General features: G+C 46.7%; 1 protein-coding gene across 8 annotated transcripts in view; it reads right to left on the bottom strand.

Annotated features, from left to right (window-relative positions):
- The window catches only part of MTSS2 (MTSS I-BAR domain containing 2), a 443751-nt gene that overhangs the window by 210049 nt on the left and 212819 nt on the right, over positions 1–20883 (bottom strand). For all 8 annotated transcript variants that reach the window (XM_069654833.1, XM_069654885.1, XM_069654842.1 and 5 more), the window contains exon 3: positions 5782–5855. In XM_069654833.1, coding sequence (XP_069510934.1) covers positions 5782–5855 — 74 coding nt within the window. The remainder of the gene's footprint in view (positions 1–5781; positions 5856–20883) is intronic.

Genomic DNA, 20883 nt, shown 5'->3' with positions numbered 1-20883 from the left:
CCAAGGTACTGCAGTGAGTGTGCCAACAACTCACTGCCCATTCAGAATGCATGCTTTGCATCTGTGGGCTGGCATGGCCCTGTGCCCGAAAGATGTGTATGAGGAATGGGCGCCATAGCCAAAGGCTCGGGACTGTGAATGGACTTACTCTTTCCCTCAGGAAATTTCCCATCCTCGAATCACAGAGCAGCCATTGTGTCCCTTGTGAGTCTGGGAACGGCAGGAACAAATTATCCAGCTTCAGTGCTATTGACTGATCATCAGGGCAATGCTGCCGTCCATAATCCTGTGCAAGGTACAGGACGTCTCATGGATGGTGTGCTCAGACTGCCAACTATGCCACCTTCAGCAGATCTTCAAAACCGGATTCCTCCTGTGCCATTGGGTCTCAGGGAAACGGGGCGTGTATTGAAAAAAGCGCAGCCTGCGGTCATTTTAAACGAAGCTCACAGAACTGCAGGGGATAACAACCTGATCCCAACCGGTAGTGATAACACAGCCTGACTCCTGATACAGGATAGTACAGCCCCAAAGATAGGGCTGGGCGCAGCATAAGCCAGGATAAAAACCGACCTAACCTCACTGCCCGGAACCAAGGTAACATAGTCCAGTCTGCTCTAGGAAAGGAAAAGGAGTCCTCGGAACCACGATGCTGGGAAGATCACAGCCGTAGATAGAATAACACACAGTTTGGCATGAGACAGCCATTCGTCACCAGTGCTGCTGGCAGCACTCCACGAAAATGGACATTGTGCAGACATTCGGCAATGAGGCGGTGTACAATGCGGTCAGCTCTCTTGACACTGTCATTCCAAAGCACGCAACGCTGATGTTGGCAAAACACGCTACCTGTGATTTTCTAAGGTGTAATATGCCAAAGTGAGATGACATTCAGACTAGTCTCCTATCCTAAAGTATGAGGAGTCTGGCCGAGGGGCAAACTGCATGCTGCGTGCAGCCTGGTCTTATTCAAAAGCAGGGGAGTATAGCAGAGGCACACGCTGCATGCAACCTGGTCGTATCCTAAAGCAGTGGAGTCTAGCAGAGGGACACTCTGCACGCAGCCTGGTTCGTATCCTAAAGCAAGAGAGTCTAGCAGAGGGACACGCTGCATGCAGCCTGGTCGTATCCTAAAGCAGGAGAGTCTAACAGAGGGACACGCTGCATGCAGCCTGGTCGTATCCTAAAGCAGGTGAGTCTAGCAGAGGGACACGCTGCATGCAGCCTGGTCGTATCCTAAAGCAGGAGAGTCTAGCAGAGGGACACGCTGCAGGCTGCCTGGTCTTATCCTAAAGCAGGACAAGTCTGGCTGAGGAACAGACTGCGTACAGCCTGGTCTTATCCTAAAGCAGGATGGGTCTGGCTGAGAGAGAGGCTTCGTGCAGTGGTCTGGTCGGAGCGACAGGCTTCATGCAGCCCGGTCTTATCCTAAAGCAGGATGAGTCTGGCTGAGGGACAGGCTTCATGTAGCCTGTTCTTGTTCTAAAGCAGGTTGAGTCTGGCTGAGGGAAAGGCTGCATGCGGCTGGTCTTATCCTAAAGCAGGATGAGTCTGGTGGAGGGACAGACTGCATGCGGCTGGTCTTATCCTAAAGCAGGATGAGTCTGGTGGAGGGACAGGCTGCATGCAGCCTTGTTTTATCCTAGAGCAGGAGGATTCTGGCTGAGGGAGAGACTGCATGCAGACTGGTCTTATCCTAAAGCAGGATGATTCTGGCTTGGGGACAGGCTTCATGCAGCCTGGTCTTATCCTAAAGCAGGATGAGTCTGGATGAGGGACAGACTGCATAAAGCCTAGTCTTATCCTAAAGCAGGATAAGTCTGGCTGAGGGACAGGCTTCATGCGGCCTGGTCTTATCCTAAAGCAGGATGAGTCTGGCTGAGGGACAGGCTGCGTGCGGCCTGGTCTTATCCTAAAGCAGGACGAGTCTGGCTGAAGGACATGCTTCATGCAGCCTGGTCTTATCCTAAAGCAGGATGAGTCTGGATGAGGGACATACTGCATAAAGCCTAGTCTTATCCTAAAGCAGGATAAGTCTGGCTGAGGGACAGGCTGCGTGCTGCTTGGTCTTATCCTAAAGCAGGATGAGTCTGGCTTGGAATCAGGCTTCATGCAGCCTGGTCTTATCCTAAAGCAGGATGAGTCTGGCTGAGGGACAGGCTGTGTGCGGCCTGGTCTTATCATATAGCAGGCCGAGTCTGGCAGAGGGACAGGCTTCATGCAGCCTGGTCTTATCCTAAAGCATGATGAGTCTGGCTTAGGTACAGGTTTCATGCAGCCTTGTCTTATCCTAAAGCAGCGTAAGTTTGGATGAGGGACAGACTGCATGCCGACCGGTCTTATCCTAAACCAGGATGGGTCTAGCTGAGATAGAGGCTTCGTGCATCATGGTCTTCTCCTAAAGCAGGATGAGTCTGGCTGAGGGACGGACTGCATGCAGACTGGTCTCATCCTAAAGCAGGATGGGTCTGGCTAAGGGACAGGCTGCATGCAGCCTAGCCTTATCCTAAAGGAGGATGAATTGTCTTATCCTAAAGCAGGATGAGTCTGGTTGAGGGACAGACTGCATGCAGATGGTCTTACCCTAAAGCATGATGGGTCTTGCTGAGGTAGAGGCTTTGTGCAGCCTGGTCTTATCCTAAAGCAGGATAAGTCTGGCTGAGGGACTGACTGCATGCGGCCTAGCTTTATCCTAAAGCAGGATGAATCTGGCTTAGGGACAGGCTAAATGCAGCCTGATCCTATCCTAAAGCAGGATGAGACTTGTTGAGGGGCAGGCCAGTCTTAGTGAAATGCAGCACCAGTTAGGGAAAGAATGAAATGCAGACCGTTTGTATCCTGCAGAAGGCCCGATTGGAATGTGAAAGTTCTCTTTGTCAGGCAATACAAAAGACAGCATACAATTGCAGATGCACAAACATATGGAAGAGAGGACCGAGAACAGAAGGGCAATGTCATCATATTGCTGCTCATTCAGTCAATATATAAAGGCCCAGAATGGCTACGGCTTGTCAAGAAGCGGACAATGGAGCTTTGAAACAGCCAACATTAAATCACTTCTCAAAGATCGCTCAAGAAACACAGACAGCCCCACCAATTACCAACCTATATCAAACATCCCTTACACAGTTAAGCTCCAAAAGTCCTATGTATATGGTCAAATCCTGACGCATGTAGAAACAAACCACCTACTGGAATATGCAATTGGGGTTTGAACCCTTCACACTCGGGCCAGGTATTGCAATGAGGATGACAGCATGTTCTTTCTCATAATGACTAGGAAGTAGTTGGTTTAAGGGTGCAACAATTGTTTTAATTGTGTAGCTGACACGTGTTTCGACCCTCAGGGTAATTTTCAAGGCAAGGTAGGTTGCTTAGGTTGCTTAGGCTAGACAGGTGATTCTGGGCTTGGACGGGAAGGTGCCCCAATTTGTTGCCTGTCTACAGCATCTGACTCAATCAGGCTACTACAGCATCTACAGCATCTGTGGAATACCCAAGTGTTGACAAATTGGGGCACCTCCCCAGCCAAGCCCAGGACCACCTGTCCAGCCTAATCAACCTACCTTGCCTTGAAAATGACCCCTGAGGATCGAAACGCGTGTCGGCTTCACAATTAAAACACTTGTTGCACCCTTAAACCACTATTCGTTATTAGAGAGAACATGCTCTCATCCCCATTGCATATCTGGCGTGAGTGTGAAGGGTCCAAACCCCAATTGCAACTTCATATCCAAGGACAGTGGGGCACTGTCCAATTTAACCCCATCACACACAGCAGGTTACAGCTCATACACTGAATCAAGCACAGGAGTCTGTGTTTCTAGTGCTCCAACCTACTGGAACAGACACAAGTCTGTGTCAGGGCTATGAGAGGAACAGAATCAGCATTCTGACCTCATTCTGACCTTACTTCCACACTATTTCTACTAGATCTTTCAGCGGCCTTTGACACAGTCGACCGGACAACCCTCCTCAAAAGAATCAGAGAAATCTGGATAAGGAACACAGCGCTACTATAAATAAGAGCTTTCCTAACAGAAAGAACAGAAATCCCCTGGTTATCATCTTTCAGCTCAACACCTCACACACTCACAAGTGGGGCTCCACTAGGCTCATCCCTCTTGCCACTACTATTCAACATTTACATGACCCCACTCATGAAACGTATCAAAGGACATGGGCTCACTTGCTACAACTATGCAAATGGCATGCAAATCATCTACAAAATGAACACCAGCAGAGAGATAGGCCAAACCGTTACAAACTGCCTCTCACAAATCAAAGGATGGATGAGCAACAACAACCTTAAACTCAGCCCAGACACAACAGAAATTGTGATCATGCCAACAGCCTCCTCTTCCACAGCACCACACCATGGCCTACTGAAAAGAGAAGCAGACTGCAAGCATCCAAAGTAGTGAAAAATATATCTTAATATTGATTAACAACGACCGAACACTAGAGCCCCATGGGAATGGAGTAGTGAAGAAATGCTTCTAACAACTATGCGCAATCAAACAGATATTGCCCTTTCTCACCTTCCCACACAGAGCACTTTCCATTGTCTCCCTTGTCATGTCAAGAATAGACTATGCCAGCAGCCTATATCTTGGAATCCCGGACTACCTGACTGAAAAACTGCAACGGATCCAGAAAGTAGCAGCACAACTACTCCTCAAACTTGGCAAGAAAAAGCATACCACAGCAGCACTCAAAAAAGGATTTACTTCAAATCACTCTGCATCGTCCACAGAGCAATTCACAGCTAAGGAGCAGAATTCCTACAAGAAAAGATGTCCATCTATAGAACAAAACAAACCCTGGTATCTAGCAGTGGCATATGTCTTGACCCCAAACCATATTCAAAAATTAGATTTGGTGGGTCAGCATTCTCATACAACTCAACAAAACTCTGGAACTCCCTCCCCAAGAACATACACACAATAGAGGAACATCTGACCTTCTGTAAATCGCTAAAAACCTGGCTCTTTGATGTGCCTTTTTAAAAACCAAATCAATGGTCCAAAAGGAGGGTGTAACCTCAATACAAACAAGAACACCACAAATTATAGGGTCACGTTTTGGGGCTCCAAGTCCAAGTCAACCAATACTGCAGCAATAAAAAAAACATAACGTTGCTAACCACTGTACAAGGGATTTCAGTTTAAATACCAAACAATTATGCAACACCGGGCCAAAGATCACCTACCTCCCTACCATTTAATCTTACAAAAACTCTCCATACTCCTGCAATCACACCACACAACAACCAAATACAACACCCACACATGACCACATCTCTAAAATCATACAGACATACAGAAAAATCCACAACTACTCCAACTCGCATGCTCACAACACGCTGATCTCCAAGCCAGAGCCACACAAAAACCTATACAGACTCACAAACTCATAGCATCTAGAAGGAAACCCAACACACAGTGACCGTTTTTTCCGAACTGAATGCACCAACAGTACAGCAAAAGCACTCTTGCGCTAACCCTCTCCTCCTGCTAACAAATCCTCTCATCCCCATCTTTCTTTTCAAATCCGCCAGACCGCCTGGAGACCATGAAATTGTCTGCGCCCTCTTGACTGGTGATCGGTACCCTACACTCTTGCCCCCAGTGCCCTGATGATGCGCCCCTTGTCCTTCCTCGCTCCTGCATGCGTGATGTCCGTCCTGCCACCCTGCATCCTGTGCTCTATCTCTATCTATCACTGTGCATATCTGACCATGGCGCATCCGTTTCCATAGACTAGTCCGAGGGCCCTTACCTCGCGTGTTGGTGGCCATGTCGGCCACTTTCTGGAAGGCATCCAGGAAGGCAACTGCGGCAAGCACTGTGGTCCTGAGAAAGAGAAGGAGAACATGTCAGTAGGGGTGCAGCCGGGGAGGCGAGTATGGGTGAAGGTAGGGGGCACAAGCAGGCGGACACAACATTACACGGTTCCTCAACAGACCCTCTGACAACGGGTTCAAATAAAATCACAACTTATGAGCTGTCTGTAAATGCTGCTGAGCGTATGCCAACGGGAATCCCCAGTACCAACGGGTGTGATCCCTCACCACCAGCACAGATTTCCCCATCTAGCTTTTTGACAGATGCTACTGCAGACTGCGTTACCCGCTCCCCACACACACACACGTCTAACACTGCTGCTAGAAAATGAGCGCACCTGCTTGCCTTACACAAACACAGACTGCCCCCCGCCCCCACACCTGTTTGACACAATGACACTAGCACAGATCTGGAGACCTGCATCTCTTTAAAGGAGCCTCTGATTTACTTCAAGAGAATGGGGCGACACCCTGCACGGGAAATAAAAGAAATCGTCATGGGTGTCCCCAATCTTCAGTGTAACCTTCTAACGCGCACAGAGCTGGTGCTACAGTAAGGCGTATTTCTGCAGGTACCACGTTTACCAGCAGGGACACTGATTAAGGGCTCCCCGACCCACTGTCACTTCCCAACAGTTAGATGAGTCACTGCTACATTGACAACTGAGCAATAGGACATCAAGCAAATACACATCTAAACAGCAGACAAAATGACAAGCGAAGTCAAATTTGCCATAAAATGTCATGTGTGCCTTTTAATGAAAAACGGATTCGTTGTTTGAGTCTAGTATGGCCGTCCCCAGGTCCTCATCCATCGCTAAATGATGTTGATTTCATCACTACTTGTAACGCCATAAAGAGGAATAGAGTTCCTCCAACAGCTGTCTTGGTTCTGAACTGCCTTGATCACTCTTCCCCCATGACACTCAAGCCATGGAAACGCTAACCTTATGGGACATGAACATTATATACATTAACAATACGCAGATTCTTGTTTTTGTTGGCAATAAAAACACGGTGGCTTTTTATTAAACACAATACAAATGTTTATTTCCCAACAAACAGGCGTGCAATGTTATCATAGTTCTGTACTTTTAGGCACTTGGTCCTGGAACTGGAAACTGCCCTTCTTTACTCCCAGTATGCCCACCAGCATGGGCTCCCAGGTTGTGTGTTTGGGGCCTGTACATTGTCTGGTGAGCACTCCTGTGCCTGCTGGCAGATTCCTTTCAGGCACAGGCCACCTTCCTGTTCTTCTGTTCCACGACTTTCGGACAACGACCCTTGTCTTGTGCTTGCCCAAATGTACCCTCTTCTGGAGTGGGTGGGATCTGGGCAAACAAGAAGCAGAGTCCAGTACACTCAGGAGTGTTTCTTCTGCCGTGCTGCTCCAGCAGCCCTGTCTTTATAGGGCCAATATGCCCTAAGGCAGTGACATGCCCCTGGCTCCTGTGCATCAGGAGGGCTGGCATATGCCGACAGCCACTTCGCACACAGGTGTGTGGCTTCTTGCCTTTTCCCCTCATCTTTTGTTTTATTGTTCTCTCCCCCTTTGAAGCAAAGGGGGTAGAGAACACTACTGCCAATGTGCTGGCACCTACCGCCCGTTAGCACCTTTGCTGGCTGGGTCCTGCCAGGCTTCCCTTTGGGATGTCTGTGTTGGGCAATAACAGAGGGTGGGGGAGGCAGGAGGGGAGGCACACCTTATGGCTGCCTTTCTTTCCCTATTCCCACCTTCCATGTCTCCAGTGGCAGCTCCCCAAGCTTAAGGGCTTGTGCCCTTTAGGTTCATTAGGGGTGCCCCCTCATTTCGTGGCATTAGACATTCTGACACTAGTCACTGTAACTAAGAACGCTGTCCGTGACAAGGGTGACTTGGAGCAATCAAGTGTTTTGAAACATTGACACCTGGTGAATGGTGACTCCAATCCCTTCGTTCCAGCAGAGAAGTAGGCAAACCCACTCGCAGAGCAGAGTGCGGGTGGAGCAAAGCATAATGAAGCAGGGCATGGAAGGATCATCCTTCAAACAGCAGCGTTGACCATCTGCCAACAACTCGCGCAAAAAGGAACTGGACAACAGCAAGGTCACTTTTCTAAATCTTTGAATTACTCGGTAGCTCTCCAGCCAGGAACTGAACCCACAGTGGCATGGAACCCTATTTATCTTACTAACATACACCCACAGCCTGGGATTTCAGCTGCAGCTCCATGCACACAAACCTAAAACAAGGTGAGGAAGCTACATTATCAGAGCCAATGTTTTCAGCAATGTTTGTTTCTCGAGAGGGCCGTTGTGATTGCTCTACAATCTTCATCCAAAATATAGTCATAGGTGCCAAGCGGCCCCAAGTCGGATGGGGGGGCGACCCGGATGTGAAGATGTGATGTGCCTGTGTTTGCATTATTATATCTCTGCATCTTGCTCTGTGAGGCAACTGCTGTGCAGATGTGTATGGGGCAGGGGTGCAACGACCACGCAGTACGAGCTTAACACAGTAATATAAGAGTCCCTCATATCATAAGCTATTGGTAATGCAATTCAGGAATGCAAAGGCGTTAATTTGTCACTGTAATCGAGCACTACAAAACCTATTCATTAAAAGAGCAACCGCCTTTAATGTACATTTTACTCGCATAATGAGCAATGCGAAATACCCTGCTTTTAAAATGACTGTCGCCACTTAAACACAGACCTGAAAAGCCCTTTCTTTGCTGTGCTCTGGGTGTAGCACAAGCACAACAATGTATATACATAAAATATTTCATTTCCAAAATTACCAGTGTAAAATAACAGCCTAAAATGGCTTCTTTTTAATGTTATTATTGTTCAACCATTATAAACCCTATAGAGGAACGAGCATTCGGAATGTAGTATTACACTGTAATACCCCAAAGTAAGGTTGCGGTTGTTGACCGCAGAAGCAACAATCTATATTTAGAAGTCCACCATTTACGTTTCTGCCTCGCCATCTATGTTGTCATTGAAACAATGCAATCAACTTGAATATTAGTGACTGCAGGCTAAATGGGGCATGCAGAGAAGTGATACAGCACCCACATACGCTTATATATTTTGTGGGTCGTCCTTGCTTCCCGAGCACTCTGCAAACTGTCACAAAGGTGCCCCCAGGCTTGGGTTCCCCGTGTTGCTGGTGTTTGCTAATAGACTGCACAGGGCACACAGACACAAAGCTGCAACCATCATTGTGTTGCACCCGGTCACACACCGAGGCACACACAGGCACCGGAGAAGCACCAGATTAGACACAAATGAGCGGGTGGGGATAATTGGGGAGGGAGCACAGGCACTGGTTGGAAGGCCCACCCACATCTCCCTCGCCCAACTGGCAATCTCAAGTGAATCAAGCAGAGTCCAGGTATATACCCCTGATCACTACCAGTGAACCAGATTTGACACCTGGAATCTTAAGCAAAACCCATCAAACCCCAGGGCCCCCTCCCCTTATTTTAGTAAGACATTTCAGACTCCAGCGATCACACCCCTCTTCCGTTCATCATGTTTGGTAAAACGAACAGAGCCATAGACGGACAAAACAGGACACAGACAGTAAATGGTGCTGGTGGCTGCAGTGAACAAATTCCTGGCAATTACTAATATAAAATGTTTCATTGCTAGCATATGCATACATGTTTAGGTAATTGAAATTAGTGGGGTGTTCATACTTTCATGTCAGGGGAGTGATTGGAAAGGTAGGGGCAGGAGACTGTTCATTCTCACAGCAGTGCTTAAGGGTGCGGTTTCAGACGTGAAGGAGAGAGTTAACTGATTGTAATATTGAAACTGCACAATAGTCTCATTAGAATGTGTAAAGAAGTCAGATGCCCCCACACAAGTAAGTAAGTCTGTCCCTCCCCCACCGTCTCTGCAGTTAGCACCTCTCCCAACATTTTGGGGAGGGCGCCAACCATACTTCCTGCCTGGGGTGCAATCTGATCTAAGACCGGCCTTGGATGCCATCAGTGTTAAGTCAGTAGGATGTCAGTGGTCCAATATGCTTCCTAAGTAGCACTTTGCACCTTTCCTCGTATTTTTGGAAGAATAGTTGGGCTCCAACTTCTCCCCAGTTGGAGCCTTAACGCCAGTGTCAGTGTTTAATAAATATTGCTTCAAGGAATCTTACTGCCCCACTTTCTAGAGCTTACCAAATGTTCTCTGCCAGTCACTTAACAGCTTGCAACTTACTCCCTAGCACTTACCTCCCTGTTACTCCTAGCACTTACCCCGCCCCCTCATCCCCCTCTCGCTGCACTTGCACGCTCTGAATGCTCACATGGCCTAGTAGTACTTCCTCTCTTTGTCATTGTTATATTTGCCTTTCACTTCCTTGTTCCCTTCCTGTTGCCCGTTGGGCGCTTTGAAACACAATATACTTGATGTATAAGCGCCATAAAAAAGGCACAATAAATAAATAAATTCACTTCCCCTTAAGGGGAGTGCATTTTTCCCATTAAGGGCATGACCTTAGCCATCCCATGTTTGATCACCAAACCCTCAATACATTTTTGGTTCTGGCAGAATAACAGCATGATCTAAAGACGGAAGCATTCAAAGTGGCACTACCTAAACCGCATGGCATCTTGAGCTTTGGTTTCTTGTTAAGGCGGTGCGTGCATGTACAAATTAAAAAGACTATGCGCTAAGACGCAGCCTTTATCCGGAACACACTCCTGTTTCGCTGCAGTCAGAGATGTTACTAATGTGGGCTAGAAGTGATGGAACACTCTGTATGTTCCTGTGTGTCTGTCTCTACTGCTTGAATCGAAGGCTGTGCAGGGTCCATAAAAGTGAGAATAAAGCAATGTTTCAAGTGGAACAGAATTCACAATAAGCACACAAAAAATAGATTAGGTTCCTTGGCAACATTTTTCTAGGATTTATATTCTGCAATCCCTTCTTCAGGGTCTCCCAAACGAAGCGTTTGCTATACTGTTAAGCTTTTGTCTAGTAGTGTAGTAGTCGTGTAGCAACAAGGATCTGCTCTTAATCAACTAAAACCTCTGGTGTTGTCCACTTGCTGCCCCAAAATGGGAGGAGATCCCAGCGCCACTATGGCATTTATAAACGTCAGGGGAGAACTGTTTCTAAATTGTTCAGTAACCAATCGGTATTCTCTCCAGGCCAGAGGCTTAATTGCATCTCTCAGTGAATTCACTGTTGTGAAGCACTCAATCCTTTATGTACTTTGGGAAACGCACTTGTCTTGGAAGCAAGACGACACCGAGCAACACAGGTTCGATCCCTGGATCCGCGCTTAGAAACCTCTGGGTATTAAGCGTGGTATAAATAACTAATTATAATTATGTAACTTAAGACTGATAGCGCATGTTCCATTGGTGATTCGAGTTAAGTGGACAGCAGGACTCAGATATCAGGTTTGTGTAAAGGTGCGTGAATTGCTTATGCCATAAATCCTGATCCAGGTTGGACCCCGATAAGAAAGTTGTTATATTTCATAATGAACCCACTGATGAAACTGCTGTGGATCCCTACGAGGGATAGTGATATGTACAGGTATCCTAGGATGTGGGTAGCCATGTCTAAGGCTGGAAGACTGGCTGTGGCTCAAAAATGGAAAGATAGTTTGACGCCCACTGAACAGGAATGGCTAAATAAGGTCTGGGTTATATACAAGATGGAAAAACGTACATATAAGGTTCACAACAACATGGGTATCTTCGAAGAAAAGTGGGGACAATTTACTGTGAAATGGGGTGCCTGGTAAAGAGAACAAAACGTGGAGATTGGTCCCTAACAGGGGTAGGTCACGGGACGGAATAAAGCGCAGAAGTTGGGCCGATAGGAGTGAGGAGGGGGAGTGAGTTGTGGTCTCTGTTTGGTGAAGGGGTGGAGCATGTAAGGTCTGGCAGATAACTATTGACAGGGAAGGGAAGTCGGTGGAATTTTGTTCCTGATTTCGATTGCGATTCAGTAAGCAGAGACGGCAGTGATCGGCCTTCAGAAGTGCACCTTTTACTTTTGTCTCCTGCAAAACATTTCAATGAAGAATGGCGAAATCTTAGATTTGATTAGACGGGGGAGGAGGGGTGGATGGTTTTGTTTGTATTAAAGTTTGAAAAACTCAATAGAAATATATATATATATAAAAGTTGTTATATTTTGAACAATGTTGGGAAATCACAGCCCTCTATCAAATGGAGCCTCTACGGTGCAGTCATCGAATCAGCGAAGGTCAAGACTAAGCATCTTTAGCGTAGGCATGGCTACCTTGGGTACAGGAGAGCATTATGTCCTACCCTTAGACCTACCGTGCACCCTGATGCGCTTGCCCTACCCAAAGCCCTGTCTGCCTAAGGACATGTACAGGTGTACCCATGGTAGTGCCTAATGTGTTTCCTCCTTCCTTCTCTCTAATTACCACACCTTAAATCTTTCATTTCAGAGCAAACAGCAGCAACGCAATTGCTTCTCTACGCATTTGTCGAGCAAAGCTTGGGCATTCTCGTAGATCCATGTGAAAGGGGAAATGCAGCATCCTCAATTTCAGTGTCTGTGTGCATTTCAACATCCTTCTGTCCGGTCTCGTAGGCCAGCCACCCCTTTGCAGTGGGCAGTGATTGTCCACAGGGTTGAGGTACTTTTCCCACATATGATTGTCTAGTAGAGGCTTCTAGTGGTTTTGGGAATTATGGCTTGGAGTTTAAGCACAAAACCGTCAATAACGAATCATGAGTCGTTTTGGTATTATGTATGTGTTCAGGGACTTAGTCTTTGGTTACCTTCCTCAGCGTGCTTTACCTTTCAGGGAACCAGGCTTTCCCCATTACAAAGTGGAGAGGAAGGGCAGGAATGTTGAGTCAGCATGTGATGGGCAAGCAGTATGTGAGAGGTTCTCACTAGGGGAATTCTGCAGGAGCTGCCCGCCCCACATACCCCCCTCCTAGTGTCTAGTCCAGTCAACAGAGGGCCAAGCTAACCTCTGCAATCAGAACACTCCTTAGGGGAAGGCGAATGCGACAAAATAATAAACCTCAATCTCTTCTGTCTGAGATCTGCAAGGAAGAAAGACACCTACAATCATTATATACTTAACATGCTTCCCTCTTCAATAAACCGCCCCTATGCAGTATATAGCTGAATCCCTCCAATCTAGTGCCTGGAGGGGAAAGCTCCTAATTTATTTGCTGACAGGTATTCATGGGCCTCAATGTGAGCATAGAGATAAGGTCTTAATTACCAACTTGTATTGAGAAATCCCTTAGTGGCTCAGCATTTCTTTTACTAGTTCTCTAAGTAAGTCCTTGAGAGGCTTCTCTTTACAATTGCTTAGTATGTACTTTCAGATTTCAACAAATCAGTCTTTAGATCTTGTCCTCCAACTCTATCACTACCAAACCCTAACTAACTCTGGAGAACTATTTACATTTACTTAGTCTTTTTTTAATATCTTCTCTTTGCTACAGTTTCCAATCCGGAAGGTTGGCTTTGTATCACAAGTATTGACACTGACACAATGGATACAATTTGTAAAACCTTTATTGAAAATGTTGGGGTTCGAGAAACTCCTATTCTGCCTAATAACTAAGAGGGGAGTAGTCTCGACCATCAAACGATAAACAAAACAGTCCTAGTGGAGTCTGTCAAATCAAAATGATTGCCCTATTCCTTATACAAAGTGTAAAAAGAGAAAATGTATGCAAAAATGAAAAGTCAGTGTTAAAATGATAATGTGGCTGTACCAGCTCTCCTCCCCACGTTAGGCCTCAAGAGGTAAGGCGATACTTGTAGGCAGGATGACACACTCGAGCTCAGCTTCCAACACAGTACAGTACACAATTCAAAACCGTTGATGGGGGCACGCCTGGCCTTTCACGTTTAAAGTTCCTTTCTCTGAATTTCAAAATAATGTTTCAACCAAAATGTTCACAAAGGTCCCCCTCTGCCGGGCTCAGACCTTTCACCACACAGTTCTCTTATGTCCCCGTCTCCCGGGCTCAGACCTTTCACGATGCAGTTCACACAAAGTTGCAAGGGGGCTCCCTTCCTCAAGCTTGATACACTTCGGGTCTCCCTCATTCGGGCTCGGACCACTTTCGGGTACCAAAGTCTTTCGAATGTGCGTGGGTTTTGTTACAGACCACCACAGGACCACTTTGACTCAGTATTCACTATTTACTTTCACTCTTGCTGCTTGTTCAGCCTTTTGCTTACTTTTAGTTAATTCACAGGTCTGCCTTTCTTCACGTCTCACCCACACACCTGTAGCCTTCACGTATGGTATGATGTTGCTACTTCATTCACTTTAACACACACTGGTCTCTCAGGTCGCTTGCCAACTCAACGGCTGTGTGCACTTCATTCTTGTTTTGCATTTTCTGAGTTGCGGTTAGTACCACAGGCTTGACCTCGCTTCCCCAACTCTGCCATTCACCCGGTTGGGTCGCTGGTGTCCTTGAAAAACAATGCAATCTTCACTTGTGCGATCTGGCCTTCTCCACGTCTCTTTCACGGTCTGTCGGAGGCAACAACCTCCAGTAGGGAAGCCTTTGGGTTTTCGGCCAGCTGCTCTCGTCCCTTGGTCTGTTGCACTGCTCCAGTAGGAGTGCCTTAGTTCTGCTCGTTCTCGTGTTCCACCCTGCTCAGAGTGTGTCTTTAGGTGTTGCCTTTTATTCATGTGAGGAGAGCCAATTGGTATCAGGTGTATGCAATTAGGGTAAAGTGCCTGACTTTGCCTGACCCGATTAACGGGACATGTCCAGTACGATGTGAGAGAGTTAGTCTGGTTACTCTCAGTCACCCTCTTCCTTGGCCCAGTGTTTGTGTAAAAGGGGTTGGGGGTTGGGACTTCATAAAATCCTAAAAAATAGGATGGGGTAGATGAACAAAAAAGGGGGGAACACTGCATCTAGCTGTCGGTTATCTCACCCCTACTCCTATGGTAAGAAAAACATTTTGGCCTGCTACCACACAGCCCAAAGCAAACCTAGCTACCTCTAACTCGCTCACAATACAAAGTCTGGTGCACGTTGGTACAATCCACCCTAGCCAACAAAATACAGAACCTTAGAGATAAAACCATCCTCAAGAAAGCACAGATCCCTCAAGCCAAATCCTCCCACCCTACATCCTCCCCACCCACACCCTCCACCCCCCCTTCCAGTTCACCGCCATCACTGTTGCAGAAACCATTACCATCATGCAAGACCTCTGCCCCACACACATCATCAAACTCTGTGCCGAGCCCTTGGCCCCCACCATTACTAAATTTATCAATGCCTCCTTCAGCACCTGCACCATACCCACTTCCATCAAAGAAGCCTGGGTCACACCATTACTGAAAAAACCATCCCTTGATCCCACTCTCCCCACCAACTAACGCCCCATCACTACAGTCCCATTCCTTCTAAAAATCCATGACCGCACTGCCTACCTACACCTACAACTACAAACCTACCTTGAAACTCACTCCCTACTTGGTCTACGCCAGTCTGGCTTTAGACCAGGACACAGCACGGAATTCGCCCTCCTCGATCTCAAGATACAACTTGACCTCATTTGGGAGGTTTAGGTCGAAATTACCAAAAAAAATTGTCGCATTGACCAAAAGTTCTAAAAATGCTACCACCAAAGGTTCGAACCTTTGGTGGTAGTATTGAAAAAAAAATGTAGGCTGCTGGGGTGTGCCCCGCATCGCCCTGCTCACTATACTTCATGGTATAGTGAGCGGGGGTTGCGGGGGACACCCCCGCAGCCTTCAGTTTAAAAAAAATGATAAAATAAAATAAAATAAAATAAACAGGGGCATCCCTGCCCCGCTCACTATACTTTATGGTATGTGTTATGGTTTACAAAAAAAAAAAAGGATTGTGCAGCGCCGGTTCCCGATCACGGAAAAGGGAACTGGCGCTGCAGGAACCCAGCGTGAAGATCAAGGTAAGTGCGGTTTGTTTATGTTGGGGGTGTGGGTTGGGGTGTGCTGAGGGTGTGGGTGGGGGGTTGTTATGGGTGTGTTGTGTGTGTGTGTGAGAATGTATGTGTGTTCGCATTAGAAAGGTGCAAACATTTAGTAGTTTGCACCTTTCTCATGCAAACGATTTGCCCGCGGTACTTTCAGCCGCGGGCAAATCACTTAGATTCTTGACGACAAAGGAGACCTCGCCATTCTCATGTTACTCAACCTTTCAGCTGCCTTCGATCTGGTAGCCCACGATATCCTCTGCCACTGCCTCACCACCTCCTTCAACCTTTCGCAACAATCAGCCAAATCTTTCATGACCAACCGAACCTCTAGGGTCTTCGCCCGCATGGAAGCAGCAGACCCCATCCCAGTTCCCTATGGTGTCCCACAGGGATCCTGTATCTCACCCACGTTCTACAACACATACACTAAGGTCCTATTCAATCGCCATGACAACCTCAATATCCCTTACACAAATGTTGCCAACGACACCCAGATCCTCCTCAAACTATCTGTCACCTATGACCACGATTGCACAAACATCAATCACATCTAAACATCATACAGGAATGGATGGCAAACCACCACCTAAGCCTAAATGATGATAAAACCGAGCTACTCATTGTCAGATCCCCCACCACCTCAAACATCTTGATCCTGCCTACTCCGCCTTCATCATCAACGGAAACAACATCCCTGTCTCCCCTCATGTGAAAACACCAGGAGTCTACCTAGATGCAGAACTCATCCGGAACAAACATGTGAAAGCAATGACCTCCTCCGCTACATACTCAACCAAACCCCTCAATCTCTCTAGAAAATTCCTCACCCCTGGCAACTGCCTCACTCTTGCTAGAGCAACAGTCAGTAGCAAACTTGACTACTGCAATGACATCCTAGCAGGGACCTCCAACAAGAATCTAAATAAACTACAAATCACACAGAACAACGCCCTCAGGGCAGTATGGGGCCTCAAACGCTTAGAGCACATCTCCCAAATCAGACGCGAAGCCCACTGGCTTCCCATCAAAGCATGCATTGACTTTAAAATACTCTCCACCACCTACCGTTGCACACTTAGCGCCCCCCTATCTCACGCACCGCAACTCCAAGAAACCCAAACCACAAACCTTATGTTCAACTTCCTCCATCTCACTTGCTACACCTAGATTCAACAGAAAACGATCAGGGGGCTCCTGCTTCACTGTCATCGCACTCACAATATGGAACTCACCAGGGGTGGACTGGCCTATAGGGAACTCTGGAGATTTCCTGTTAGGCCTCGGCACCCTGGGTCTCTTTTGTGTGGTATTTCCACATTTCTCCATGGGCAAAGAGGAGGGCTTGTTGAAAACGTGTAATATGGGGCCACTTTGAAAATTGCTTCCAGTGCCTCTTTTGTTTCCCAGTCGACCCCTGGAACTCACTCTCTCCCACCATCAGGAACAAACCTTTCTACCTTGCATTTTGCAAATAAGTCAAAACCACACTTTTTAACAAATATGCATGATTACCTATGTAACTACTGTTGACTGGACTGTACCTGTACTGTAACTACCTATGCCTTACTGTATGTAATCTAGCGCTGTGATACCTCTGGGTCCTGAGCGCGTATAACAAATGAAATAAATATGTAAAATAAAATACTCCCCGAACACCCCTCGCCCAGGTGATCCTCTTGCACTGGTGTACCCCCAGAAACTGGATCCAAAAGCGATGTCCATGTCCTGGCCACCTGGATGACAAGTCACAGAGGACTAGCGGGTGAGATACCTTTTGGTTTCTCACAGCTCCCTGCTGATCTGATCAAGGCTCTCTGTAGGATAGGTTCCTTCTTGGGAAGCCGAGTGGGACACTGCTTTCCTGATATTGGAGCATCACTGTCTCACAAACACTCCCACATTGAGCCCATCCCCACATGTTGCATTTAGTGATTTCCTGCACTGTCTCCTGAATGAACCCCAATGCAGGCAGCGGGGGGCCTCACACCATTGGTTTGAAAATATATAAACAAATCTCGAGGTTGCGTAGCTCCAGACCCCGGAACACTTTTAATAGAGCAACACCGGATAATTCAGAAAAAGTTCACAAGGACGAGTAGCCCTGAAGCGCAACACTCCCACCAATGTAAGAGGCCATGTCCAACAGTGGAGTGCCTCTGAGCCTCCTTCTGACTCTGGACAGGCCCAAGGTAGGCCCACTTGAAGGGAGCTTCAGAAAAGATCTGTAGGTTGATCCAAAACTTGAACAAAAGGCAACTATAAAATGTGGCTCAAATTTCAATACTGGTTGATGAACAGCTGACCCTCTCAAGATTCCAACCATTCTCCACATTCTATTGGGGAATACGTGGTGTCCTGCATGAAAACCATATTAATGAATGTGAATATTTAATAGTACAACCCACATAGAGTAACTCAGCTCCAGACAGTGAATCTCAACCCTCTAGTACTTCTTGTGAGTAAACAGCCCTCCACCCTATGAATGGTCACACACATCTGTGATCTAGAAACTCCACCCCTAGTGCCTGTAGGACCTCGCAGAATAGAACATTTGCAAGTTTTCTATAACTGCCTTTCATCACCAACCAGGCCATGAACAGGTACTTCGGCCGCAGTTCTCTGGAATTAGGGCCTCTACTTTGTGCCTCATATGTCCAATAGCTCTTCCAGCGAGATCCTTCAAGGCACATGATTCACAAAATACCAGTTGGGCCCAGCATCTAGTGTTTGGGCTGCTGACCAATTGTTATTTAAAAACTGGCATAAGCTCTTCTCCAGAGCAGAGAGCAGGCCATTGAAGTCGTGTGGCAGATGCGTAGATCTGACCCTGCACTACCTTAGTTAGATAATGATAGCCCAGCTCCGGGAAAGAGACTCATGTGGTTTTCAAAATGCCCAAGCTCTGTGCAGCTACAGTGTTCTTGGTCTAATGTGGAATGGAAGTTGTGTGGAGGGTGGGGATGCTATCCAGTTGTTGGTGATTAGCAGTTCACTCCCCTTTTTACTGTTGTGCTGGATCTCAAGCCAATAATGGGAGCCAGGAACAGCTCCAAAAAAGGATGCAGATGCTGTATCAAGGGAGTGCCCCACTGGTTGAAGCTTCCAGTCAGAGGTGGCTGCTTATTTTCATCAGCTATATCCCCAGGTTAATGTGTAGCTGGCCTAGCAGTGCTTGGCCCTGCGGTCCACCATATCTCATATTTCATTATAGAACATTGTATTTTCCCACATTACAGGCACCATAGAAAAACAACCAAAGCATAACGGTTTTTCCATGAGAAAGCGAGAATGATTACATACTATTCGAATTACAATGATGAGGAAGCTAATTCACTCCCATGATATGATATGATATGATAGTTTATTTATATAGCACCTATACACAATGTGTTTCAAAGCGCTTCAAGGCAAGGGAGGGAACAAGGGGAAAAAACAATGACATTCTTACAGGCCATGAACAGTAAGGATGTGAAATTAACTATCGTACTACTATCGTACTCGGCCTGACAACATTTCAGATAGTGCAAGAGCTAAAACATAGATAAGGAAGGGAGGGGGAGAGTGGGAAGGAAATGGAAACAGACAGGCGACTACCGTACTAGCCCTGATGACATTTCTGGTAGAGCCAGAAAAAAGAAAAAGAGGTGAGGGAGAGGGGTGCAGAAAGGTAGGGGAGGAGCAAAACAAGCGACTATCATATTAGGCCTGACGATATTTCACATAGTGCTGGAGGGGGGTTGGGGAGGAAAACACCAGTAAGGGGAGGGAGGAGGAGACAGACGAGGTTGCTATCATACTAGGTCCAGGGACAATTCTGATAGAATAAGTGCATAGAAGAAAGTAAGGGGGGGGGATAGGCAAAGGGAGAAGGGAAAGGAGGAGAGAACAGAGAGTTAGCAGTCAAAAGAATGGAGAAGCAAGAGGGGAGAGTGAATACAATTGCAGAAGTCAGTAGTAACACATAATGTTGCAAGCCAGGATACAAGATGAAGATGGGAACAGCCTGATTCAGGGCCACCATGAGTACAAGATGCAAAAGAAGTTCAGCATGAGAGTTGAGAAAGGGTGACACACCATGAATCTACAAATCAGTGTATATAAATATTGCCAAACCATCAATTGAGGCTGCCTCTATTTGAGCTCTTGGTCGCTCATTGCCACATGCATGTCTCTTGCAATGCTGCTATCAAACAACTATTGCAATAAATGCACAAGTCAACCTCGATATATAAGTTCTGCTGGACCCGCTACATACCAAGAAGTAGCTGGAAGTCAACTTTTCTTTACCTTGGAAAAGAAGATCATCTTTGCCTCTGTCACACTTGTCTTTCAGGGAAACGGTTACAAGCAGGATTAAGACTTTTGCAAAGAAGGAGGAAGATGAAGCTTAACCTCAGACAAACTGAGCTGGCTGAAACCAAGACCACTGAGGACAATGTGATTTCAGGGAAGAATGTTTCCAATATCGCAATAGAAAACACTGCAACGTGTACTGCATCATTCCCTGAACTTCAATGTGCACCCAACGTTGTTATAGAAGACATGTGGGTGATGTACAATAAAGGTCTTGCCGTCAGCCCCTAAAATAATCTGGGCATTTCCTCCATGTCCTTTTCAAAAGTAGTCAATTTTTTACCCGAAGTAGATGGCACCAGGGTATCCACTGCAGAACTATCCGGATTGAATATGTTTATGTGGAAGAGTATTTTGAGGATTAGGGCTTTAGACACAACTTTCTACAAATAATACTGTGAGCTTTAGTGTCAATAAGGATCTGGGACATTTCATTGCGGTGGCTTTTGCACTACACGTCTTGTGGCCTCTGCAACCCCACCCCCATGCCCAACCACCTCTTCAACTCCCCACTACCCTAAAATGTAATAATATATTTACCCTTACCCTGTCCCCTCTAATAATTATATGGAAAAATGCAGCAACACAGCTGTTCACCAAATGTGATGAAAGTGCTGTGACAAGAAGGGCGGATACTATGAATCACAATTAGGCCAGCCACAACAACCAGTGTTGAAAGCCTCCCACTACCGTCGCTCTTTCTGCCTTCTTAGAGTTCAATATGGAAGATTAATGCCCTTGCT

The sequence above is a fragment of the Ambystoma mexicanum genome, chromosome 1p (genome assembly GCF_040938575.1).
Source record: "Ambystoma mexicanum isolate Mex_15411 chromosome 1p, UKY_AmexF1_1, whole genome shotgun sequence".
Lineage (NCBI taxonomy): Eukaryota > Metazoa > Chordata > Amphibia > Caudata > Ambystomatidae > Ambystoma > Ambystoma mexicanum.
This window is presented reverse-complemented; position numbering and strand designations above follow the sequence as displayed.